This window comes from Pundamilia nyererei, unplaced genomic scaffold, assembly GCF_000239375.1.
Source record: "Pundamilia nyererei isolate P.nyererei 1_Seehausen unplaced genomic scaffold, PunNye1.0 scaffold00148, whole genome shotgun sequence".
Classification (NCBI taxonomy): Eukaryota; Metazoa; Chordata; class Actinopteri; order Cichliformes; family Cichlidae; genus Pundamilia; species Pundamilia nyererei.
Window position 1 is genome coordinate 165,376 of NW_005187549.1, and position 26,843 is coordinate 192,218.

General features: G+C 45.3%; 1 protein-coding gene across 3 annotated transcripts in view; it reads right to left on the minus strand.

Annotated features, from left to right (window-relative positions):
- Positions 1 to 390: 390 nt before the first annotated feature.
- The window catches only part of hivep3a (HIVEP zinc finger 3a), a 60,003-nt gene continuing 33,550 nt past the window's right edge, over positions 391 to 26,843 (minus strand). For 2 of the 3 annotated variants that reach the window (XM_013913742.1, XM_005744683.1), the window contains exons 3-9: positions 25,204 to 25,240; positions 16,309 to 20,505; positions 15,758 to 15,933; positions 6,724 to 6,854; positions 6,558 to 6,632; positions 5,111 to 5,721; positions 391 to 1,430 (exon numbers count right to left, since the gene is read on the minus strand). In XM_013913742.1, coding sequence (XP_013769196.1) covers positions 909 to 1,430; positions 5,111 to 5,721; positions 6,558 to 6,632; positions 6,724 to 6,854; positions 15,758 to 15,933; positions 16,309 to 20,142 — 5,349 coding nt within the window. In that variant the 5' untranslated portion in view covers positions 20,143 to 20,505; positions 25,204 to 25,240 and the 3' untranslated portion in view covers positions 391 to 908. The remainder of the gene's footprint in view (positions 1,431 to 5,110; positions 5,722 to 6,557; positions 6,633 to 6,723; positions 6,855 to 15,757; positions 15,934 to 16,308; positions 20,506 to 25,203; positions 25,241 to 26,843) is intronic. The other variant, XM_005744682.1, reaches the window with a different exon arrangement.

Consider the following 26,843-nt stretch of genomic DNA (forward strand, 5'->3'; position numbering starts at 1 on the left):
TTCAGGATCCCATTGATTTTAATTAATTTCCATACATCAACAGGATTTATTAAACTTAAATAACTGAAATGAAAATAAATAGAAAACGAGACACACTTTCAAAAGTTTTAATAGAAATCTGTAAAAATGAGAAGTTTAATGGTAAACATGAAAATGACAGTGATTGTATTATGTAGAAAAAGCAACAACACAACAATACATGTATCTATTTATGAAAGAAAACTGCACCGTAGCTACCGTGTACGTGAAACAGGTCTCCACTGGATATCAAATCATTTGTCAGTGCACTCGAAAAGGATCTGAAACTTCTTTTCCTGGAGATTTCAGAAAAGGAGCTAATCGTGAGCTTGCTTCTTTAAAAACAAAATTAACAACAATAACAACAAAAATCAGACTAATAATAATAATAATTATTATAATAATGATAATAATAATCACAGCTTTTAAGAATGACATATTAAACCACAATCTTGACATAAAATTGCACTTCAAAATACTGGTTGGGTGAATAAATATTTGCGATACCTTTTTATATCCATTTTGGTAATACAGTACATAAACACAGCAATAGTATATTAGCTGTCAACAGGGTTAATAGGGAAACTGATTTAAACTTTGTCTATTTTCATTCCAGCTGCTTTTGCATATAGTACAGAATTTGCATATTAGCACAGAAATAAATAAACACCAATGACATCAAAGAAGGGTAAAAAAGATTTACAAAACATACTGCATATCTAACATAGTGTCCATATATATTAATAATATAATTACATAACAGCGTCATTCAGAAGCGGTGCTCAAGTGCTTTTGCGTTTTGTCGTCAGACTCAAAACAAGCGTGTGGTGATTTCTGGCCACAGGCTGGTCTTAGTCTTTTTGCACTGTCCCTTCGGACTCTGCCTCCGATCAGAGTTGTGTCTGGGAGGAAGGAGTCTTTTTTTGGCCTTGAGAGTTCTCAGGGTAAACACATCTTTCTCTAACAGGTGCATCTGCGCTCACCTCCAGGTGTCTCGTCTCTGTTCTGGGACTCGACGGCTGCTGGATGGTGAAGGATCCTTGATTCTTTTTGTTGGGTAGGACACCTGCAGGCATTTGTACTGTCGCCTCAGGGTTCGGTAGGCTGGCTTGGCTGCTCAGCGGCATCTCTTTAAGAACGTCCTTGCGATGTGGCAGAGCAAGCCTTCCCTTTGGAGCCTCGCTCAGTTTCATGGATGCCCCTGAGGTGTTAGCAGTCGTGCTGCTCAGGAAGCTGTACATTTGCAGGGGGGACCTGGGCGGAATCATGTGAATCCCCCCAATTGGAATCAGCATGCTTGGGGCTCTGCTTGGCTGCTGCGAGTGCAGAGGAAGGTGACTCAGAAGGTTGTGGGCTCCACGAGGACGCATGGAATGCGAGGGGATGTGGGTCAGTCCAACCTCATCTACACACTACAACAAAAACAAACTGAAATTTCAGTGGCTCTGCTGGTGGTAAATTCACCTACAATTTTTAGAAACTGTTTCTGTCTCAGTTCATTTTCTGTATTTTGACAAGATATCTTTGTTAAAAAGCTATAAAAATATCTGTTTCATTTTGATATGGCCATCTATAGGATATAGGGTTGAAATTACGATTAAATGATTTGCAAATCACTGCATAGAGGTCCCCCCCACCTTTTATTTTCCTCAAACTGATTTTTACAGTGTCCCAGCTTTTGGACACAAATAGTAGTTCTGCTCTAAAGTGGAATAATAAATAATGAAAAGAATCATGGCAGACTGAATATCACCGCTGTCAAAGAGTGAAAGGGTTTGTGCATCCCGTGGCCTATGTTGTGGGGGGGCTTTTGCCCCCTGTTAGGGTCTCCCATGGCAAATTTGTCCTGAGGGACCAGACAGAGTGATTAAAAAACCCCTATGAGCTGAAGATCCAGGGAACAGTTGACCCTGCATGGGATAGGGTTAGCAGGTCCCTGTACTGAAGCAAGGCCTGGGAAGGTGCCCAAAGGCGAGCGCCTGGTGGTCAGGCCTTAGTCCATGGGACTCGGCCAGGCACCTTGGCCCTTGGCCCACCCTCTTGTAGGCCCAGAATGCAGGAGGCGCCGTAGGGGTTGGGTACAGTGCGTGCTGGGCAGCAGCCATGGGTGGTGACCCTGGTGGACCGATCCATGGCTGCCGAGACTAGAGATTGAGACATAGAACATAATTTCTCTGGTGGGGAAGGAGCCTGAACGTGAGACTCAACGTGAGGTTGAGTCTGTGCATTGAGTCGGACTCAATGCACTTAATGTACAGCTTGGGATCTTGAGCCAGTCTCCTGGAGAGGGGTTGTACTATGTCTCAGTCTGGAGTTGCCCTTGGTGAGAGGCTGGGATGGGTATCTTAGTATCCTCTCGGCTTGTTGCCAGTATGGTGGAGTTCTTCCCTGGTGGATGAAAGGGTTTGTTCCTTGGGTCGGGGAACGGGTCCTCACTGTCTATGTCTATTCACTGAACGACAGTTCAGAGTACCTGGTCTTCCTGGAGTCCCTGACTTCTTGAGGGTGCTCCACCTGGGGACTTTCTCGTCTTACTGGGAACGCTCATGTGGGCAACAACAGTGAGACCCGGAAGCGCGAGATTGGGAGGAACAGCCTGCCAGATCTGAACCCGAATGGTGCTCTGTTACTGGACTTCTGCGCAAACCACAGTTCATCCATAACAAACTCCATGTTCCAACATAAGGGTGTCCATGAGTGCAAGTGGCACCAGGACATCGCAGGCTGCAGGTCGATGATGATTGTGATCGTATCATCAGATCTGTGGCCATATGTTCTGGATACTCTGGACTGGAAAATCTATGCCAGGGTGCTGGAAAGGAGAGTCCGCCCATTAGCTGATTCAGGAGGAACCTGCGGCTTTCATGCCAGTTGTGGAACACTAGACCAGCTCTTTAGCCTCCTGAGGATATTCAAGGGTTGGTCCAGTAAGGTTGACCGTTGGACTCCACCAGGGCTGCCCTTTGTCACTGATTCTGTTCATAATTTTTACGGACAGAATTTCTAGGCATAGTGATGGAAGGCTTCCACTTGCGTGGCCTCAGTATCTCGTCTCTGCTTTTTGCAGATAATGTGGTTCTCTTGGCTTCATCAGGTGGTGGCCTCCAACTCGCCCTGGAGTGGATCACAGCCAAATGTGAAGCGGCAGGAATGAGAATCAGCACCTCCAACTTTCAGGTTAAGGTCCTCAAGTGAAAAAGGATGGAGTTCCCACTCCGGGTCAGGGAATGCCTGAAGTGGAGGAATTTAAGTATCTTGGGGTCTTGTTTATGAGTTAGGGGAGAGGGGAGTGCGAGATCAACAGAAAGGTTGGTGCTGTGGCTGGAGTACGGGGAGAGGGAGGTCTGGACTTCTCTGCTTATGCTGCTGCCCCCGCAACCTGGCCACAGATAAGTGGAAGAAAATAGACGAATGGATGGATGGATATTTTTTTCCTCCTTGTATGAAATGTCCCATTTTCCAACATGGAAAGCTTAGGAAACATTACTGTTAGACTTTTTCGAGTCCAGTTGAAGTCTACTTGAAGCGTGCTTGCTCAAGTGCTGTACTGCTGTGTAGTGTCTCCTAGTCAGTGTGGTTATTAAAAAAAACATTTACAGGTACAGTAGGTACAATCGAACAGACGAGCTACTGTAGCTCAAACTGCTGAAAAAGTTGACGCTGGTTCTGATAGAAAAGTGTCAGAACCGAGCATCACAGTTTGTTGTGTATGGGGCTGCATAGACACAGACCAGTCAGGGGGACCATGCTGACCCCTGTCCACCAACAAAAGTGCCAACAATGGGCACATGAGCATCAGAATTGGACCATGGAACAATGGAATAAAGTGTCCTGGTCTGGTGAATCACATTTTCTTTTACATTGCTTTTACCCTGGGAAACACCTGGTAATCAGGATGTACAATGGGAAGAAGGCAAGCCAGTGGGAGTGTGATGCTTTGGGCAATGCTTTGCTGGGAAACCATGGGTCCCTGCCATCCATGAGGATGTTACTTTGTACATACCATCTGTTGAAAATCACGTACACGCTTTCATGGAAGCTGTGTTCCCTGATGGCTGTGACCTCTTTCAGCAGGATATTGTGCCCTGCCACAAAGCAACAGTGGTTCAGGAATGGTTTGAGGAGCACAACAATGACTTTAAGGTGTTGATTTGGCCTCCAAATTCCCCAGTTCTCAATCCAATTGAGCATCTGGGATGTGCTGGACAAATAAGACCGAATCATGAAGACCACACCTCACAACTTACAAGACTTAAAGGATCCATGCCTCAACAGGTCAGGGCTCTTTGGGCAGCCAAATGGGGACCAACACAATATTAGGCAGGTTTGTCATGAAGTTATATCTGATCCGTGTATATGCAAACACAAGAGGTCACTCTGTCGTGAATGTGAATCAGTACCTGCTCCTCTGGGACCCACATTAGTGTGAGGGGTATGTGGTGAAGTTTCACCATAACATGTTTGGTGTATACTTTTTGCTTATCAGTTTTTAATTAGGGTGAGCCGAGATACTCACCCACACTATTTTTGTTGTTGACATGTGGTTCCAATCTTCAGAATTTAGTGATTGGCCTGCTTTTCCTTTTTCCCCTGGTTACCCAGGGAAAACATGTGTCTATTTGGGAGCTTTCCTGCATTATTTTAGGGCTAGGAGCTGCATGGTTGCTTTGTCTGATATAAAACAAGAGAGCTGCCTTTCCTTACCTTTCCAATAAATGTGACTTTAAAATAACCTCATATGTACCAGCCTATCTATATTTATTCTAAATGTTGACTTGCTGGAATTTAGCTGAACCACACAAGATTGGCTTTGTGAGCTGGAACCTGATTTATTTAACCCCTTAGCAGTCCAATTAGTCCCCTAAACCATCCAATGTCCCGTGGGCGGTACGTCCGACTGCTAAGGGGTTAAAAACTTTAGGCTAAACTAATAGAGTTGGATCAAGTCACAGGTGAGTGACACGGTTTGAAGAAAAGCCACCTTTTGGCCAGTGGTAATTATACACGCAGCAAAATTCTGACTTAAGTATACAAAAACAAAATAATTAAATCGTTATGAAGAACACTCAAAAAATGTTTTGAAGTCACTCACCAGCCTTGCCGTAGATGCTTGTTCCCTTGGATGAATATGGGCTTGACAGTGAGCAGAGGTGTCAGCTAGGGAGCCCAGAAACCCATAGGAATGCGACCCCTGAGACTGCACTATTATAGGAGAGAGGCCTCTAACAGGGGAGATTGGTCTCTGTGAGGCGGTGGAGACATGACAACTGGATGGGGAGAGGGATGAAGGAGGAGCAGGGGACTGGCAAGGCCTGGGTGATGGGTTACGAGATGGAGAAAGCTCAATTTGTGGAGTCAGGATTTGACTACTTGGAGAATGAGGACCTCCAGAGGATGCTAACGTTGAAGCGTCGAGGCGTCTGCGGGCAAACAACGCCCTTCTGGCACTGGCTGAGCTTTTCTGGGTGGAATCCCTGGAGGTAATCGGAAAGGATGAGCTGCCTTCAGACTCCCCCAGCTGATGTGCTGGATGAACCTTCTCTCTGTTAGTGTCAGAGCCTTCAGCCGCTGTGGACCGGCTGTCTTTGTTATGCCCGTCATACTTGTCCTTGGTGTTTGGATCTCCTTGATCTCCACTTTTCCCAGCACCAGAGCACTGATGACCTTTTTGTTGATTTGGCTGACATGATGAGATTTTGCAGACTTTAAGGACAGAAAAAAAGGTTTATTTTAAATTAATTTTATATTTAAATTTTTTCAAATTTTTCTTACATTAGTAAGGCAAAACATCAAGAACTTTATTTAGATTATTTCAAATTTGACATGTAGATGTCAACATGTAGAGAGTTTATGAAAGCTTATATTTCAATTTCCTACAAAACTTTACATTCATTCAAGACTTCAAAGGATGCAATGCATTTTCTGAGTAACATGTAAAACAGTTACTATTACTTAACTCTTACTATTAACAGTAACTTATTACTCACTCATCACACACACACGCTTAACTCTAAGTGAAAAATAGTCGATTGAACTTATTCTGATCAGCTTTTCTAGAACTGAAAACTCAGTCTTGCAGATCTTAATAAACTCAGTTTCATTTATCTAAATAACTCAATGCCACCTTTCCCTCATCTGCTACGATACCACGAAAAACCCATAGCCTGAGAAATTCTGAGAGAAACTAGCATGAACATAAATGACGCAAACGCAGTAGAAACTTTCATCTTAGGATTTTTCTATTCATTTCTATCGAATTCTGCATCTTGAAGGAATTTGTAGAGCGGGTCACTATGTTAAATTAAAGGCGAAATGCTGGCCTGGCCTCTTGTTCCATATTCCATTTATCTAAAGAGGTTTGACATTTGATAAAATGTGTACATAATAAGGAGTTAGAAGCAGACATTTAACACAGTAAGAATAGTGCTAATAATGCTAATGTGGTAAGCATAGGACAAAAAAGAAGAGAAAAAGGAGCACAGGGCATGTAATTTACAAAGCAATTACTGCATTTATTTTTAGCCAAAAACAAGTTGTACCTTCATGTGTGTTCCCTGGATAACAGCAGGTTTCCTTTCCATGTCCCTTAGATATCAGGTGTTCAGTAAGACTCCCTGGAAATAAAAAAGAGCCGCTCACTGTTGATGCACAGAGAACACATACAAGAAACTTAAAATGAAAAAACATTTTATTGCCTGTCATTACCTGTAGCTTTGAATGCGGTTTCACAGAAACTGTAGTTAAATGATGGTGATTCCTTGGTGATTACTGTAGTATCGTCACACTGGCACTTTTCTCCAACTCCACCATGTGCGTCATCATACCTCTTATTTGATCTGCAAATGTAAAGAGAGAGAAAGAGGTTTCAGTCTGGTACTCAGGGTGTTTCCTTGTCAGTCAGCTCAGGATGATAGCAGCAATCAATATGAATGTAACAGGAGCTGACAGCCAGGCTGGGGGCCCTTCAGCACCTGTTAGTGACTGCATTTATCCAATGTAAGTGTAATGTCTGGTGCTGGCCTTTACAACATGGGAATTTCAAACTGTGGCGGCTGGGCTTGGGGTCCACACCACTTCACTTAGACTTCCTTCAGTGAGGCACCTACTTCAGCTTCAACAGAGAAGCTTTCATAAGCCAAAAACCAGCCCCCTCCGCCTCCCACCCTTCACAGCTAACACAACCACCAAGCCCAAACAAGAGGGAGCTTTCGATGCGGCTTCAGGTCCAGAGGTTTGCTGAAAGCGCAGCCAATAAAAACAGGCACAAGAGGGAGGGAAACCCTCGCCCAAACCAGCAGCTGCTCCAAATAAACGTGAAAAAACACTGAAAATAAAAACACATTCCTATGACAAACAATGGTTCTGGTTATAATTGGCTGTTTTTCTCTTCTATTTTCACCACAGGCTGTGTGGCTGGATAAACTCAGCAGGTATCATAAATGGTTGCTTTTACAGTGTCGGAAAACTTCCAAGCTAATGAAAGAGAAACACTTTGCCTTCGTACCTCTATACTGTACTCGGCAGGTATAAATTTCATGTAACACCCGTTCCCACTCAAGATTTGAACCTAGAGCCCTTGGCTTTCCCCACTTCAAAAAAAAGAAAGGAAAAAATGGCAACATCCCACTAGCTTGCTGCCTCCGTTGTGTCTTTATGTTCCTCAGACAGACAGAGCAGACGGAGAAAGCAGAAAGCGGGCGGGCGTGAGGATGACTCACTCTTTTTAGGAAGGCTGCGATGAGCGTCAACATGAGTCACAACAGGGATTTGTTCGCAGACACACTCCTGAACCAAAAAAGAGACACACAGATGGCACCTCTCTGCACTCCCCTTATCACATCACAGCAGTGTTTATTTCTGATAGGTATCAAAATTACTGAGCATGTCTGGCTTAACCTCCCTGCAAATGAATCTGAGGAGATGAGTGTGTGCTACATAAGAATAGTAGAACGGACTGTGCCTACTTACATCTGTTCAAATGATATGTTAGTTTCAGAATGAGTGTTAGCCATTGCTCATCTTGTTTTCTTTTCTTTTTAACATGAACAGTGACTCTTGCCAAATTTGGGTAAATCGGAGGTAGTTCCTCCACTGATTTGCTGGGATTGGGGCACTTTGAGGTGTTTTACTGTCTTTGTGCCAATCCTGCCAAAGGATAACACTGTGTTCACATCACAGCTTATTATTCAGTTTTAAGTAATTACTGTGTGTACTTCATATCTGTTACACATCATTGAGCACAGCTATTTTACTATGGTTACTTGCATTTAAATGATCCTTTAATATACTGTGTTTCACGCTGATTTAGAACAGTATTTAAAATGAAGGTTGGAAGATTGATTAAATGCCCTGACAGCTAATCAAATGTGTCTTCCTGCCATGAGTAAGATGCAAGTCAGTCAAGTGGCAAACATTAGGTTACAGGTTAAGAAATAATAAGCTCATTCAACCAAATAGCCTGGCCAACCTCTGCTAGGTCTGACAGGCCAAGTCTGGGCTAGAATGTTTTTCTGGGGTCTAAGTCAGCGGTCCCCAATCCCTGGGCCAGAGTTGAGGCTCAGGTGTGAAATTTATGGTTTTCAGGGTTTTTATTGTTATTTTTTTAATCGTTAACTCTGTTTCCCTGGGTCTTTCCCAGTGTGCTATGAATACATCTTCTTTTGGTACCGGTACTGGTTTTATTTTGTTGTATTTATCCACGACACCTTAAAGGCCAGTCCATGAAAATATTGTCGGACATAAACCGGTGCAAAAAAAGGTTGGGGGCTGTTGGTCTAAGTAATAATTGTCGATAAGCCTACCCCCTCATTTTGATAAGTCTCTTTTAGAGTAATCTTAAGAATTATTTCTTTGTTCCATTATTGCAAAGACTTGAAAGAACAATATAAATACAGGAGAAAAAAAAATCATATTCCGATTTTCTAGAGTTAGGGTAAAGGTTAACTTTAAGGGTGAGGTCATCACCAATGAGTTAGACCTCACAGGGTTAATCTGCAAGCTGTTTTGAGAAATTATTTTTCAGAATGGCTAAAGGGTTGCTAAAGGGTTTTAACCAAAATACCCATTTTGCTCTCCTCCAAAATAGGGTTAGGATTATCACCAATGAGGACTTGAACCTCAGCGGGTTAATAAAACAAAATATAGTCAATATTTGACTCATCTTAATATTATTATGTTTTTGGGAATGCTTTTACAAAAAAGCATTATACCCATAAACCTACAGGAAACAGTTTCCAAACTAACAGCAAATGAAAACATTTTCAGAGCCTTTGTTTCATGTTTCCTCAGCATATTCCCAGGCCCAAGCTCTTTTTTTTTGTATAGCATTTGTCCATTTTCCATTCTGTCTGTACAGCAGATTTTCTTTAATGACTAATGCCATGTCTGTACACAATGTCCGTGTTACACCAATACACACAGCCAACAATGTACTGCTGCTCTATGTGAATGGCTCTGATGGCTGGTGTAAATGAATCTCTGCAGGAGCAGAGGAAGCTAGGTAGTTTCCTGGCTTCAGGCCTTCAACAGATGGACTCTGCTGGTGCAGACAGCCAACCCTTAGCCTGTCCAACGTAACGGACGACAACAGTTTCCAGAACACAGAACAGAATGTGACACATGCTTTCTGCGCTGTAAGTAATGCAGAGCATTACAATATAAATAAAAACAATGTATCATTATTACCTAACAATGCTGGATAATCTTACTTGTGTTACAAAAATCTTATGGTTATGTATATAACCCCGGTTCTCTGAGTAGCATGAGTGAGTGTCTCACTATGGGGGAACGCCTCCTGCGTGACCTCATCAGAAGCTCAAATACCATTATGCCAGCCCTTACAGACTGGCTAGTTGACGCCTATGTCAGGAGGGGCTAGTTCCTCCCTATATAATAGGCTGACATAGCATCAGATGTCATTCAAAACGAGCCCACCTCTTCCTTGCTTCCATAGCAAGGCAAACACATGAAAAAAATCAAATGTGATGATGCAGATGAGCCCGTCACCTCGCTCGCCTGTGACAGAGGTGATGGTGAGACACTCACTCATGCTACTCAGAGAACCGGGGTTATATACATAACCTTAAGTTCTCTTTCATAGCATTCGTTTCGTGTCTCACTATGGGAGAAATACTGACTCCAGGATTGCCAGACATGCCTGTTAAGAAGACAACTGTCCCCAACAGCACTTCACAGGGGAGAAGCCCCCACCCGGGAAGAACCTGCACTGAGGACTGAATGCGCTAGGCTAGGTGCCGTCACATCTAACCTGTAAAACCTAGCAAATGTATGAGGTGAGGTCCAGCATGCAGCTGCACACACCTCTTGAATAGAAACTCCCCTAAAGAGAGCCCATGAGGTTGCCAGACCTCTAGTGCAATGCGCACGCAAGCCAGCAGGAGGCTGAAGGCCCCTGCTAGTATAGGCCAGGGCAATTGCTCCTACTATCCAATGGGAGAGGCGCTGTTTAGACACAGGCTTTCCCATATGTGGTTTAGCCCAGGACACGAACAGCTGGTCACTTTGTCTGACACTCTGGGTTCGGTCCATGTAAATGCGCAGAGCACGGACTGGACACAAGTTATGCAGCCGCTGTCGCTCCTCTGAGGAGAAAGGCGGTGGGCAAAAGGCCGGCAGTTCTACAGGGGAAAATGTGCCGATAACCTTCGGAACAAAGGCAGGGTTGAGCCGCATACTGACCCTCGTATTATCCGAAGAGAACTGAATGCATGACTGATGCACTGAGAGAGCGTGGATCTCTCCTACGCGTTTAGCAGAAGCTAAAGCAATTAATAGAGCCGTCTTCAAGGACAGAAATTTTAACTCAACCTGTTCCAGGGGTTAAAATGGGCAACAGGAGAGCGCAGCTAATACTGTGGGAAGGTCCCACGATGGAGCCAACGGCCTAGATGTAGGCAATTTATGCCGTGCACCCTTCATGAAACGGCATATTAAGGGATGCTGGCCAACAGTCTTCCCCTCAAAACCAATATGGCAGGCCGAAATTGCTGCCAAATACACCTTGATGGTGGAGATCGCAGCCAGATCTGCTTCACCACCTCTGGGTGAAGCTTCCAGTCCCCATACAGTGGGTTGCCCCTGGAGAGATGATCTGCTCCAAAGTTCAAGATTCCCGGCACGTGAGTTGCTCTCAGCGACAGCAGGTGGACACTGCTCCAGACTATCAGTCTGTGTGCCAGTGTATGTAACTTGGGGGACCCCAGACCCCCCTGTCTGTTGATGTAGGCCACAACGGTGGAATTGTCCGACCTCACTAAAACATGATGACCTCTCAGCCAAGGGAGAAAGTGTTTTAGCAACAGGTGAACCGCCAGCAGTTCCAGACAGTTTATGTGGGTGGAGCGCATGTGAGGGCCCCATTCCCCATTCACTGTTCTGCCTTCATGGGTGGCCCCCCAGCCTGAAAGAGAGGCATCTGTGGAAATCACCTTCCTGGCTGAAACTGCCCCCATGGCAACACCCTGAGACAAGAAACCTGGCCTCTTCCACTCGCGGAGAGCGAGCGAACAGTCTGCAGAGACTCTCACGCGACGGTGGCAGTCTCGGTGAGGGTCCAGTCCCCGCGAGCCCACCCAGCACTGAAAGCCTCTCATGTGCAGGCCTCCCAGTGTTATCGCCACTAGAGAAGAAGCCATCAGACCGAGCAGCCTCTGGCACTGTTTGAGGGTCACTGTGTTGCCTCTGCGAAACAGTGCTAGGGATGACCGTATGGCTGCTGTTCTCTCCGGAGACAGAAAAGCCCTCACCCGGAGGGAGTCTAGGCTGAGCCCTATGAAAGTAATGCATTGAGTTGGCGTCAATGTGCTCTTTTCCACGTTTATCTGGAAACCCAAACTCTCCAGATGGTGTATGAGAGCATTTGTGTGACAAGTCGCTCCCTGGCGGGTTGGGGCTGCCACCAGCCAGTCATCGATGTATGTGGCCACCCGAATGCCCTTTTCCCTGAGCGGGGCCACTGCTGCCTCGGTGCATTTCACAAACACCCTTGGGCTCAGTGAGAGACCAAAAGGCAGGACTACAAACTCATATGCTATCCCCTGGAAAGCAAATCTCAGATACTTTCGGTGTGGGGGATATATGGGGATGTGGAAATAAGCATCCCTCAGGTCAATTGATGTGAACCAGTCGCCCGCTCGTACAAACCGTAGCAGCGAGGCGTGCGTCAACATCCTGAACTTGTATGTCCTTAAATGCCGGTTCAGGGCATGGAGATCCAGAATGGCTCTCATCCTCCCTTTCTTTGGCACAAGGAAATACCTTGAATAAAATCCGCTGTGCATTTCCTCCGGAGGGACAACTCTTATAGCTCCTTTGTCTCTCAAGGTGGAAATTTCCTCCAGGAGAAAACTGGCAGACTCACCCAGAGCACGAGAGTAAACAATTTCTTTGAAATGTGGTGGAGCGACATTGAATTGCAGCCTGTAGCCCTTTTCCAATGTCCTCAGCACCCATGCTGACTGACACAGGGTTCACTGGCCACTCCACCGAAGATGGCGTTTTGGCGCCCCCTTGTGGTCGCAGCGCGAAACATACGCCATTTCGGTGTCCCATCACCTCTGTCACAGGCGAGCGAGGTGACGGGCTCATCTGCATCATCACATTTGATTTTTTTCATGTGTTTGCCAACACTCGACAGCGCCCTCGGCAAACTGCCTGGATGCGCGTGTCGGGGCTTTTTTAATACAGAATGCTCTTTCCCTCTGGCGGGTCCGGTGACAGGAACACCGGCCCGAGTTAAGCACTCTGTTTGGAACATGTCCTGTTGAACTTGCTCTGGAACGGAGCTGAGAGGCAGCCCATGAAGGTGAGAAATTGGGTTTGCTCCCACCTAGAGGAGAGGCTGTCAGGCTGGCCACTTCTTCCTTCTCACGATCGCGGCAGCGGGGAGAGGAGGAGGGGCCGCTTGAGGTCTGGCCTGGGGAGACTGTTTCCGAGTCCATGGATTCTTATGGGCCCCGGCAGCCTGGGGGGCTGCCTGCGTCTTAGGCACTTTGGGAATCCTGAAAGCAGGGACCGGGCGAGACGCTGCCTGCGCGAATGACTGGCGCGGTGCCGCTGGGGTAGCGTGCTGGGCCCTCCTCAGCAGGCAGAGTTTCAGAGCCTCATCATCTCTCTTTTTCTCCTCACATCTCTTCTGCATGGATGTAACAGCCGCACCGAAGAGACCTTGAGGCACGACAGGGGTGTCGAGGAGTTCCTCTTTCTCCTTGGTCGTCAGGTTGGTGAGCCCGAGCCAGCGTGCTCGCTCCTGAAGAACCATGAGGCCCATGGCTCTCCCAGTAGCCTGTATGGCTACCTTGTGGAGGCGGAGGACGTGGTCAGTTATAACACAGATTTCTTTCCACACTGTGGTATCTGGTTTAGTTGTCATGTCGTCTTCTAGCTCAGCTTGGTAAGCCATTAGCATAGAGGAGGCGTTGTGGGCTCTTACTAACAGAGCCGCTGCCTTGTAGCACTTATCTGTAAGGCTAGACTGGAAGCGGTCTGCTTTGGAGGGGGGAGATGGGGCCGATGAGGACAGAGACATCTTCGGGTGAAGATGGCTCGCTACCAACGGCTCCACTTGCGGCATCTGGCGGAGGCCGATAGACTCCATCCCCTCACAATCCAGCAGGGAGCCCCCCACGATGGGGTGTTTCTCGCTGTAAGGTTTTGCTTTCCACGTCACCGCTATCTCATCGAGCAGCTCCGGGAAAACAGGCAACACATGCTTGCCCGTCTTTTTCGCCTTCGGCAATTTCTTTCCGTCAAAACAAGACTTTACAACCTCTGTTTGTACGGCGGGCCACGGGATGTTGAGCCTTGCAGCGGCGCGCTTGCACATGTCCTGCATGTCGAGATCCAGGGGAGACGGCGGTGTCAGTTTTTCAACCTCGCCGGTAGCCGAGGGCTTTGCAGCCCAGCTGATGCTAGCCAAGGAGGTGGAATCTTCCTCCTCGTTGTCAGACAGCAGGAGCTCCGAGTCAGCCGACTCATCTCCGTCCTCGTTGGCATCTCCTCCCCAGGTGACTCCAACATTGGGGAAAAACTCACGATCTCCGTGTGCCTCCAGCGACGGGAAAGCAGTCGCGATGGGCTGAAGGTCTGCCTCTACCCAGCTCGCCCCTGGCGTTGCGGCCAAATCTTCGGGCACCTCAATTTCTCCTTGCGCCGCAGCAGCCTCACACAGCAAAGGGTCGCCACCCGACAGGTTAGCCTGGCGAGCTAGCCTGCGGCGGAGTAGTTTGCGGTGGATACAGTCTTGTGCGGGTGTCAAGGCAGCCCGAGCGTGAGATAAACCCAGGCATGCTGCACACACGGGGTGTGTATCCCAGGCAGAAATCTTCTTGCCGCAAGGACAGAGCTTTGCAACTTCGTTGGCCGTCGTAGCCATGGTTAGCTAGAGGGTTGCGCACGTTAGCGAGACTGACACTGAGTGCGGAGAATATTGCTATTCCTCGCTAACGTGGGATGAAAAGTGTTGCTACTTTTCTACAAGTATTGCTACCTAATGTGTAAAACTGCTAGCGTCGAAGGGTATTGCTACCTGATGGTGAAGCTAGAGGTACCTTTGTTAGCAAAGTGTTGCTACTTTCGGAAAATATTGCTACTTCCCTGGGTGAAAGTATTGCTACTTGGCACCAGCACTAGCTACAGAACAGTATTGCTACTGCTTGTATGCTAGTGGAAAACTGAAAAGCTGGGAACAAAGCGCCCGGCGACCGAGTTGTTCACTCGAATCTGTGGACAGTTTAGCTTTAGCACCCAATAGCACAGTTGTCTACAGGCTTCTGTGAGAAGCAAGAAGAGGTTTTTAAATGACATCTGACGCTATGCCAGCCTATTATATAGGGAGGCACTAGCCCCTCCTGACATGGGCGTCACCTAGCCAGCCTGTAAGGGCTGGCATAATGGTATTTGAGCTTCTGATGAGGTCACGCAGGAGGCGTTCCCCCATAGTGAGACACGAAACGAATGCTATGAAAGAGAACCTTAAGAGTTATCTGCACAACATGTGGCTCAAACAAAGAACCATGCCTTTTTCCTCCCACACACTAGCGCTACAATCAGCTGATTTTCGTTTTTGTGCAGAGAAGAGGAAAATGGTGACGCCGTCTATAACTTCAGTGGTTTGAGATATGGACATTACTGTTAGTTCTATTGCATAAAAGGACAAGAGTACGTTGGTAAAGTGAAAAAACTGTATTATGCTGCTAACACATAGCTAGCTAGCACTAGAATTATTCAAAGCTGAGTGCATGCCAACCTTAGACCAGCAGCCAGACCCTGAACTTTAACAGGTAACAAAGGCAGTAATGAGCAGTCAGGCTTGCAGCGTAGCAGCCTCCATTTCTATCTGTGCATGTTTGTAAAGTAGAATCACTGTGATAATTCAGCTTTGCGTTTTTAGCTTTGTGTTCATATTGTTAAAAAAATAAAAATAAAATAAATAAAATTTCAGGCGTGTGTTCTCACTAGGACAAGCCTTTGTGTCAGTATGTAAGACTGTAGCCTGAGGTTTATAGTATTAACTGGTAAATATGAGACAATACATTGGAGGTCATGATACAGAGTAATACAACGTGCACATTACGAGTTACAAGTTACTTTCTTTGATAATGCACTACATTACATATTTACTTACTTTTAAGAAAAGTACTGAGTAATGTATAACATCACATTCCAGAACCCAACACGGTTAGCTAACATACTGCTGCGATTATCAGGAGATCATACTCACCCTCTTTCAGAGACCCAAACTTCATTTCTGGAGCATGACTGGACCTTTTCCTCCTCTGCCTCGTCCTCCTTCTCTTCCTCCTTCTCCTCCTTTCTGTTTGACTTGTTGTCATCCACTGATGTATGTCCTTTCTTTGTTCCCTCGTAGTCTCTGTAGCATGACTGCTTTTTGCAGACCTACACTCGAAAGAGACACGGGCAAATTCACCAACTCTGCTCCAGCATGCCCAGGGAGACAAAAATTGGGAATTCTCATTGAACGATGTATTTTATTACATGTGTTAAGACACACGCTTCATTTCAACAGTTTAAATTTTGACCCCTTTAAATGACATTTCCCGTTTTGGATTCTATAACAAAAATGGTAAGGAAAGCTAACCCACTCTTTTCTATGCCTCCTATATGGAGTGTCTCAGTGTCTGCTCTACTTCTTATCACCTACCAGTCCTTACATTTTGATCAGTTTTATTTGATTCTTTTTGTTCAGTTCTGTTACAACAGTAATGATTAGGTCTACCGACAGGTGTAATCAGTGGTCAGTGTTGTAATTACCTCTGTGGAGGAGGGTCTTTTGTCGTCCTCTTGCTCCACTGACTCTGCTGCCTGCACTGACATGGGGGATAGTGTATATATGGATGGACTGAGCCTCTGCTTGCAGTGAAGCAGAGAGAGAACTGTCTTGCTGGAGAGGCCAGGTGGATTGGGGTCATAGCCACTAGTAGACCACGACGAATACACTGAGGGCTTCTGTTCATCCAGAGCAGAAGGGTTTGGTTTAATGTAGTTTAAATAGCACCAGCTGTTACAGGTGCTGGACAGCAGACTGGGGAATGAAGGCCCAACATGCGAGACGGGAGAGCAAATAGCAGGTAAACATGACTCCTGTTTGAGCTTGTGCTTGCAAGTCTCAACTGTTGCTTTGTCAGAACAACCCATCTCCCTCTCCTCTTCTTCTTTTACTCTTTTCTGCTGCTGCTGTGACTCTGGAGGCAGCTCCATGCTGTTTGAGGGGGAAAGCATCCGTTTATTGCCCCCTGAGCCTGATAACCTGAGGCTATCATCAGACCACAGTTGAAGATCTGGACTCATGTCCCTGTGGGGTCTTTGTTCAGCTGTTGAAACACCTGCACTTTGTGGGACAGCACTAACTGCCTCCTGGGGCCTAGGGGAGGAGGACTGAGACAATGTGGTGTATATGGCGCATGCAGGGATGTGTGTGTCTGTTTGGAGGCGGACTGCAACTGCTGGATCCGTGACTGGCCTCAATATTTCAAGATTGGAACTGATGTTAGGGGCAGACTGGCGAACATGGGAGCGACTTACTGAGTAGTCATCGTCTTGTGGAGGAATCTCTAGTTTCAGCCCTGTAGACATGGGGAGATAGCGGGCTCTGGCAGCCCCTGATGGTCCATGCGTATGATATTGCTGTGGTGCAGGAGCAAGGGCCTGCTCTGTATAGGTCTCCTTTTTTACAGTTGTAGATGGGTCATGAGGAAGGGACAGTTCTGTGCTCCCAATCAACTGAATATTTTGAGTAAGTTTCCACTGAGAAAAGATATCTTTGCACTGCAATTCCACTGGATTATGTAAAACAGTGTCCCCTGATAGAGAAGAAGAAGAGGGCCTGCTGCAGTGTACAGAAGTTGGGCTTTTTGCTTGAGAAGATCTGCTTGGGTTGAGATATTCAGGACCACGGCTCAGGATCGTACACTCCTCCTCCTCCTCATCTGGATCACTGATAGCAGTGTGTCTCATTAATAGACATTTTCTTCTTTCTCTCCACCCAACTGCAGAGCGCTCAGGGGACAGAGAGCTGTAGTCAAAAGACTTACTGCGGGTCTCAGCCATGAGGACACTCTGTTGTGGGTCGTGAGGGGCCTGTTCAGATGCTGAGCGCCTCATCTCTCTGTGCTGATGCACCCCCGGCACCGTCAGCATATGAAGAGCTCTTGATCTCCTTAGTGGCGTTGATGTTGCAACGTCCATGTCCTGTCTGTTTGACTCTTCAAAGGACGTGGAGCGACTGGATGCATATGATGCACTACTATCCTGACTAGGGCTGCGGGGCAGGGACAGAGAGTCAAAACTAGATTCTCCTGATGACTGGGCAGCTTCAGCTAATCGTAACCGCTTCTTCTTTGGAGGAAGCTTTTCAATAGGGAGCTGTGCCAGAGAGGGGCTTCTCTGCGGCCACTGAAATTCATCTAGTTTCTCTTGATGTTTTGCTGTGGTGGTAGGTTCGGCTGAAGTGTCTGTACTCATGTTGGGATCCTTTGTCACCAGGATCTCTGGAACCTGCACATTGTGTTGGCGGACCAGCTTTCGGGCTGCTAGTTTTGGTACATGTTGTTGAGGTTGTTTTTGAGGCAACAGCTGATGATCTTCATGAGGTGGAGAGTGCTTTGTTGCCTCTGCACCTGGATTCTCATTAGTCAAGGATTCTTGTTTTTCAAAGGAACTAGTATGCTGAATTACTGAACAAGTTTGCAATGCAGGCTTCCTCTGGCCCTCATAAGCTCCACTGCTTTCATCTTTGCACTGGCCTGAAGACAGGGAAGAACAAGGTAAAGAAGGAGAAGAGGGGTCATCAAATTCAAAACTCTCCTCTTTCCTTCTCTTGCGCATTACTGAAACGCCTGCCCTGACTGCACTGTTCTTTACTTGTGAACACTCCATTTGACTAATTACCACTTCATTGATGGGTTGATGTGATAGGCACAGGCTCTGCTTGTGTTTTTTATAACCTACCCAATCTTTGCATCCTGTGCCACAGGCCTCACACTCATATGGCTGTGGTTGACTTTGCTTACAGTCAGGCACAGTGGTTAAGCTGTCAGAGTAAAATGAAAGAGAATCCTCGTGTTCCTCTTTTGTAAGTTCTGTACCAAGTGGAATTTCAATTGCTGGCTGTCGTCTTAGCATCCCATAACGACGTGAAGGCTGTCGTTCGTCAAAGGACTGACTTAGGCGACATTTGCTTTGGCCGCCACTGGTGGTCTCAAATAAACTGGCTTCAGGTGGCATTGAATGACTTCGCACCAGCGGGGTGGTGGACGTTTGGCTAGCTGGCTGCTCCATATTTGAGGGTGGGTGATGAAATTTTTCACATGGAACTCCCATAGTGATAGAGCCGCTGCTTTTATAGCCCACATCGCCAACCTTGGGGCTATGAATGAGCGGTTCTTTCACAGTTGAACTCTTCTGAGACTCAGAACTGTTCTTTCTGGAGAGTGAGAATCTCCTTGGTTTTACACTGTCAATTTTACTGGTATCCACCACTGCCTCGTTGATGGTGATAAGTTTGGTTATATGGTCGATGACCTGTTTCTTGGGCACCGTGAATGAGATGCTTTTGTCCTCCTCACCAGAGGGATGCTGGTTTTGATGACGAGACATCCTCTGTAGGTGTCCAAAGCGTCCATATTTACCAAGTATGATCTCAGCATAGCTTTTGGCACTTGTGTTGGGGGGGCTGTCCTGTGACTGCTCTGTACTTTCAGAGCGAGAAAAATAGCCAGATTCTGTACTACCTCTACTACCTAAAGCTAAAGATGACGCCTTTTCATCAGATGAGTCTTGAGGAGTGTGTTTTCCTCTGCTTAGGCGCAGGGCCAATCTTTTTTTCACCGCATAGGAGTAATTGTTTCCTCCAGGGCAATCTTTGGCCATGTCCGTTTCAACACTCTTGATTGAGGCTCCACTGTCTTGTCTTTCTGAAACAGAAGAAGCTGATGATAGCTGTCTCGTTTCCTCGTCCGACTCTGTGGCTTGCTCCGCTGTCGATTTCGACTCCCCAAGTGCCAGGCCTGCCTTCACCCGGTGGGTATGAGATTTACGGTGTTTGTATAGGTTACTCTTGGTCTTAAAAGAGAACCCGCATGGGGCACAGGGATAGGGCCTTTCACCCGTGTGGGAGCGAATGTGTTTCTGTAAAACACTAGGCTTAGCACATGCACGGCCACAGTAAGTGCAAACATATTTCCCTGGTCTCTGAGGCTTACGCTCACGTTTCTGCTTTGGGGTCCCATCCTGGGTTTCTGGTTTAGACTGGGCAGGCTCGTCTGCTGAGGAAGGTGGGATTTCTGGAGTCAAACTCAAACCTGTGGTTGGTTTCGTTGCTGTCGATGCCTCCTGTTTATTCGCCGGTGCTGTATCTGAGTCAATGCTCTGCCGCTGGTGTCTGAGACGTTTGCGTTCTGGATTCTGCCTTCTGGATTGTTTGGGCTGCTGTAATGTGCCATGGGGCTTTGGGGAGCCGGTTTGCTGTTGTTGACAGGGCTGGGGGGGAGACTTGGACTGAGGGCCTTGCTGTGGAGACTCCTTCTGAGAATGTTCTTGACCTCCGGACTGCTCCCCAGTGGTCAGGCGACTATGCAAGGCCTCCATAAAATGGAAGGACAGCCTCAGGTAGACACGTAGGATGCGTCTGCCTGAGCCAGGCTACAGAGTTAAAGCCAAAGCATTAACTGGGTAAGAAGTTTAATGTGAGCAAATCTGATCAAAATATCCACCTTGACTTCACTTCATAATTTTTTGCTTGTTTTACTCAAATTGTTATTGCTTGACAAAGGAACGATGCCATCAAATGTAAAACAGTAGCATCAACGAATGCAGTTGTGATATGCCATGTGCTGTGGAGGAAGTCCTCTGCCATCCAAGCATTAAGCATTCCATCATGAATCACACAGACTCTGTTGCTCAGCTGGTTCAGTTCAATGCACAATTCCTTTGTCTTCTCAACATGTAGATCTGCAAAAACAAACAAGTCGTTATATAGGATAGTGCATACAGTTCAACACTGAGTTCAACAGATAACCCTCTGGCCTCTCTGTTTGCCAGATAGGAATATTTATGTTTTGTGTTGCATAATCACTCTATGTGTCATAACATTCATCTTTCGCTTTCCCGCGGCTGCTGCCTGTTTTAAATTAGAATGGTTTATGTAATGTTTTGTTGTAAAATATATCAGCATGCAGTAAAAGTGATGATTCTGTTAATATTCCCTGAGAGAAGCAGTATGCGCACCCAACTGTGACTTGAACATTCAAATAACATCATTTGATTTGGTCTTTAGTGATTGCCTATTTCTTAACGATTGCAGAATATCATTATGTCAGACAACACATTACACATACTGCCCACTCCCATAAAACTGGTCTGATCTTTCTGCTGCAAGACAGAAAATGACCAACAACAAAAAACCAGAGAATCTGCCACTTGATCCATTTGATTGTGGAACTATAATGTCCTAATGGTTTGATTATGAAATTGACTTAGTGATCACTTGTACTCTTTCACACTCGTACTGCTGTCTTACAAGCACCTTTTTCATCTTTGGTGTTAATGAAATTGCAGCTTTTGAAGGTTACCTTGTGTCGTCTACTATCAAATGCAAATTGATGATCATCAGACTGTGCTAACATACAGTGCTGCCACATTGCAGGACATGTGAAGGACTCTACCTGTTTCATCGGATTAACTGATGATTTTAGATATTTTAAAAAGGGCCAAGCCAAACGGAGGCGACGGATGGCTGCGAGCTGTGAGTGCATACAAAAGGTGACTCAGTGGAGATACTGAAGAAAATTCCCAGTGTTACTTTATGCCAGCATGCTGAAACAGTAAACAAGGCATCCCACGCACTGACCAGCTGGTTTCTACACCCACATTCTGGTGGAAGACGGCAAAGCTGCTGGATACTATCCAAATTACTGATAACAGGTTGACAACCATCTTTGATTTAACTTGTGAGAAGAGTATACGTGCCAATACTGGATGAATAAAAAACAATCACTTTATACTACCAGCAAAACAAGCATAGTATAGGAGAGTTATAGAATTTGTGCAGTTTGCAGAGGACCATTGAGATCATAGCTCTCTTGCCATAAGCCTAGTAAGTGTTAAATGTAGGCCAATCAGGTAGTCTCTACCAGGGCTTATAGCTTGTAGTGGGAAGGCAGACTCTTGTTTGTAAAACTCGAATTAACACGTCTGAGAGTTGTTTGCATGTGCATTCTCTGCATGAAGGTGACAATGACAGCTACTAACAACTAGTCAAATAATAAAAAAAATAAAATAAAAAAATTGGCTCATTTTCACTTGCTCCAAAGTTAACTATGAACTGTTCATTTACACCTCACATAGCATGGGTGCAGCCAATGCACAAACGAGCCAAACATTTCTCCTTGCACCCCTCACCTCACATATCTACTCTCTGCATGAACTTTCACAAGGCTCAGTGCAAGCAAAGCTGGATTTTTACTTGAAGGGCTGTTAGACCTAGAATTGCTTGGGGTTAAAGGAGCATTATCCTTTATTATCCTCCATTAGTGAAAATACAGAACAATGTTAAGCCCAAACATTTATCTGGTTGTTGTTTGTTTTTATTATTTTCAAAAGTTCTTGAATTTTAGTAACTGTTTCAGGTCTTTTTAATGTCTGACAAATTAATTACATGGGCTAGGTAACAGCCCAGTCACACTAAACTAAAAATAGAAGGCAACCTCCTTCCATTTCACAACAAATGGTGCTTGTCTGATGAATGCACTGAGATTTTTATTTTATTTATTTGGCAACTAATTGCAAGTAGTTACAGTTACTAACTGGTTCCTGAACTTGGGCGTGCAACACCCTCAGCTTCTGGGAGACCACTTTGAAACACAAGGCAATTGCTTGTAGTGCCTGATGGGAGGCAATCTCTCTTTAAAGAACCATGGCCCCTTTCCGATTGGAAAGGTTTGCAAATAATTGTCATCTAATTTCTAAATGCAGATAGATTGTCAACAAGTTGCAATCAGTCATCTGTGACGTGTCTCTTTGTAACAGGAATCTTCACTCAACTGGTTGACAACTGGTCATATTCTGATTACATTCCTATATAGAAGTAGGACTGCTGAGCGCCTGTATGATTTTGCAGGTAAATCGCAGTCCTATTTGTGAAAGAATTTCCGAATTTCTGGCTGCACTCTGAATGCCAACTTGCCCCCACTCAGACTGAGAGCAGACAGGCTCCATCTTACTGCCATTTTATGGCACCAAAGTTCCTTTGGAAAACATCAACTGACTGTAGGTGGGCGTGTATCTGGTCCTGGTCTTTCAAGTGCAACAAGACTGGAAATTAATTGCACACGGTCGTAATAATTTTAGTCATGCTGCTGTCTCCAACCACTGCATATATCATAATTGCCATTAAGGACTGTAGCTTGTGTCTAAATAATATTAAAAACAGAAAACTCCTCAATGCTTAGGCCTTTAAAGGGGGGTGGTAGGAGTTATGTGGTAACGGAATGAAATTTTTAAAACTAATAATCAAATAGGATTAAACCACTGTTCTCTCAAATCAGGCTAACTAGCATGCAAGTCCATGAGCACATGGCTAATTAGCATCTAGTTTAGATAATCATAAAACAGAAATACAGAACCAACACACAAGAATGTCAACATTTCTATCAAAAATTGGGTGTCAGTTAACCAAAGTGCATTCTTGAGTAAACTCTTCTTGGGGAAGTAAACTTACCAAACCTCTGATACTCAAAGTTCCAGTAGCTTCTGCTAACAGGAAACATGGGTAATGTGCAGGAGGTAATGTAGCTGCCAGGTTTTTGCCAAGCAAGAACATTTATGCTGTATTTATTTTAATACTTTCTGTTATACTCTCCCTGTGAGGTCCAACGTTGTGTTATAAGAATGGGTGGTGTACCATTTAAAGTTACGCCTGATATGCTTTCTAAGAAGATGGTAGGTCTTTTCAAATCTTACACAATCCATGGCTTTGTTCCACTGTTATGCGTTCAAGCTGTTGAGTCCACGCTTAGTGACAAAAAAAAAGAAAAACAAGAAAAAAGCTTTTCTCAGAAGGCAGTGATATCAGCGATATATAATACAAGCTATTTCATTGCACACCTGACAAACCTACACTGGCACAATATGAAATTTTCCTCAAGTTTATCAAATGGTTGCAGTGCTGAGTGTGCATACAGTAACAGTTACAGTCTGCAGAAACTGCTCGAAAATCACGAGATACTGAAACGTAACAAGCCAAATGAGAGAAAATAAAGGGAAAAAAACTAAACTATTTAAATGACATGTCCATTCACCCACACAAAGAAAGAGAATATTGTATAAATGGCTTTAAAAAAAAAATATTGTCAATTTCCCGTTCTCGCACTAATGGGCACCCAGCGGTGGTTCCTATGGTAACGGCCCTAAACCATGTGGTAGCAGATGGAAGGAGAGCTGGAGGGCTAAATTTATCTTCCAGTATCCTCACTGACTACAGAGAGAGAGTGTGTGTGAGAGAGCGCGAGAAGGCGGCAGGCGAGGTGCCTCCCTCCCAGAAGCTACTGTTTTTTTGAGAGGAGCACACCAAGAGAGGAAAGAAAAAAATCAATAGTTTGGGAGTTTTCAATTGGTACTACACCGATATTCCATTCTTTCAGGAAGAATCAAAGCCAAATCCAGACACTGGGATGCGAAAGAACCACAGACCAGTTGACAATTTCACCACAAAAAAAAAAAAAAAAAAAAAATATTGGTGCTTTTTCTCTAAACTAAAATAACCTACATTCTGACTACCAGTGCTGCATTACTGCAGACAATTCGTCTTTAAATATTATTGTCTTCAAAAATGCAAACAGGGACATTCAAAGCATCCTACTATAGAGAGGAGAACAATTTTTAAACACTTTCTTAATGAAAGTCAATAAAAGCATTCTTCTGTTGTTGTGTTATCCACTATGTTGTCAGCTGAGCACTAGCAACGCTGTCGTGCCCAACAGTGCAGCTTCATCAGCAGCCTGATAACGGTGCTCTCTGGAGGGACAGGGGAGAGCCCTTAGTGGATACACAGTGTTCCCTTTCTCCCTGTGCGTGTGTGTGTGCGTGTGTGTGTGTGCGTGTGTGTGCGCGTGTGTGTGTGTGTGTGTGTGCACACTTCGGAAATGTTCCCACAGGTCCACATGGAGGACATGCCAAGCATAAGCGGCTGGATGCACAACACAGGCAGCTCATTCACTCCTAGCTTTAATACCTACACAGCCCACGGACCACTCGCTACATGCACTCTCTCCTTCATTCACACACACACACACACACACACACACACACACACACACACACACACACACACACACACACACACACTCACTCTCTCTACAGAAGCTGTCTGCATGTGTTAAAATGGGCAAAAAATAATCCAAAAAACATTAGGCTGACTTCAAATGTATTCAAGCACACTGACGCAAATGATTCTCGTGCTTTTCCACCTCTCGCTGCCTCACTCATGTAGCAGCCTTTTGCAATAACAAAGACATGAATGAAGAATCCCCCCCCTTCCTCCCTCCCTCCACAGTTCCCACATCACGTCACACGCCTCATACATCAAGATCACTGCAGATGACAAAAAGGATATCAATGGACCCCCCCCTTTTTTCTTTCTTTTTTTTTTACCTGGTCGCAGGTGGTGTTGTCCTCCGATTCTGAATGACTGGAAACAGGGAGAGCAGAGAGACACGAAGACGAGGAGAGAGAGAGAAAGGATGAATGAGAGTTACGCTGAAGGCAGAGAGAAAGGTAATCGAGTCTCCGCTCTACGTGCACTGGGCTGACAAACAGGTAGCTGAGTATATTATGTCTATGAATGAGAAGGAGGGGACACGCTCTCTCTCTGTCCCTCTCCACCTCTTTGATACACCCCCTTCCCACGTCCTGGTGTCTCTGTTTTGGGTTCGTGTGAAGCAGTGGCTCCTTATATTGATGTTGACGTAAGCTTGTGTTTCTTTTGGCAGCGGTTTCTGCTGCACAGCTGGCAAAGCGGTGAGAGGTAAAAAAGACAGGGGGAGTGCTCTCTCCTGCCTAATTGAACTAAGAGGGGAGGTGAAGGGGGCTTACTTCAGAATTTTTAAAATACAAGTTCACCATTCAGATACAGAGATATACTGATGCTGCATTTTGAGAAAACATGGGAAAGATACAAGGGGAAAAGCGCACACAGATCCAGGTTTTAAGAGCGGCTCTGGAGAATGTCCACAGTGCTCCTGCCAGGGGTCAGGCTGAAATAGGTCCAGGCAACTGTGACATCACTCTTTTATGCCATGGGTCCCCCCGCCATTTCCCCTCTGCCCATGAACTGATTTTTTTCCCTCCCTCTTTTCTCTTTTTTTCCAGCAGGCTGAAAGCTCACAGATAGGAGGAGCATTGAGGGAGTACCAGCCGGTAGGATGCAGACAGGCAGTGAGCTGCTCATCTGGTCAGGCGTAAAAAGGAGAAGCCGAGAGGATTGGAAAAGAGCCCAGGGTGTCCATCCTGCTCCAGGCCACAGAGAAACCTTGTGACAACAGGGCTCCAGATTCGAAAATAATGTGATGATGTGTCTGCTCGCATACAGACATTCCTGGCAAAATGCTACCAGCAGACAATCTTATTCTTACCAATAAACTATCTGAAACCTAATTATCTCACCCTAACATACAAGAGCACAGCAACTCAGAGCACAGAACCACAAACTACTTTTCTTGTCTTTTTACTGTTTTCAATTTGGATGGACCAAAAAAAAATATACGAAAAAATTTATTAAAAGTAACCAATGGAAGGTTTTTTCTGAAAATAAATAAACAAAAATAAATAAATAATAATAATCTTAATTACACACGTTGTTTTGTCAGTGACTAAATCACTGCAAAGTTAAAAAATAAAACAAAGCTCACACACTGCTAAAATAACCCCAAAACAATCCCCCATGCAACGAACGATCAGTGGATCTGACAAACCGCATGCTCATTGCAAACTCAGCAGCCAGTGAACATAACCTGAATAATCATCTTTTATGAATGATCAAAATTTAAATTTATGAAATGAACTTAATGCTTTATTCAGTGGACTATTTTTCAAGAGTCTACTGTTCACCGTAAGGATTAAAAGGATAAAAGGACTTTAGCTGACCTTTTCCAAGCGCTGTCATCTGAGTAAGTGCTTATAAATTCTGGAAAAAGGTACAGGGTCCCCTTCTGTGAGCATAACTGTTATTTGTTTCTTTGTCAATGAAACTTATGAAAGAAATCATGTATGCCTGAGAGCAGCAAGTAGGCCTG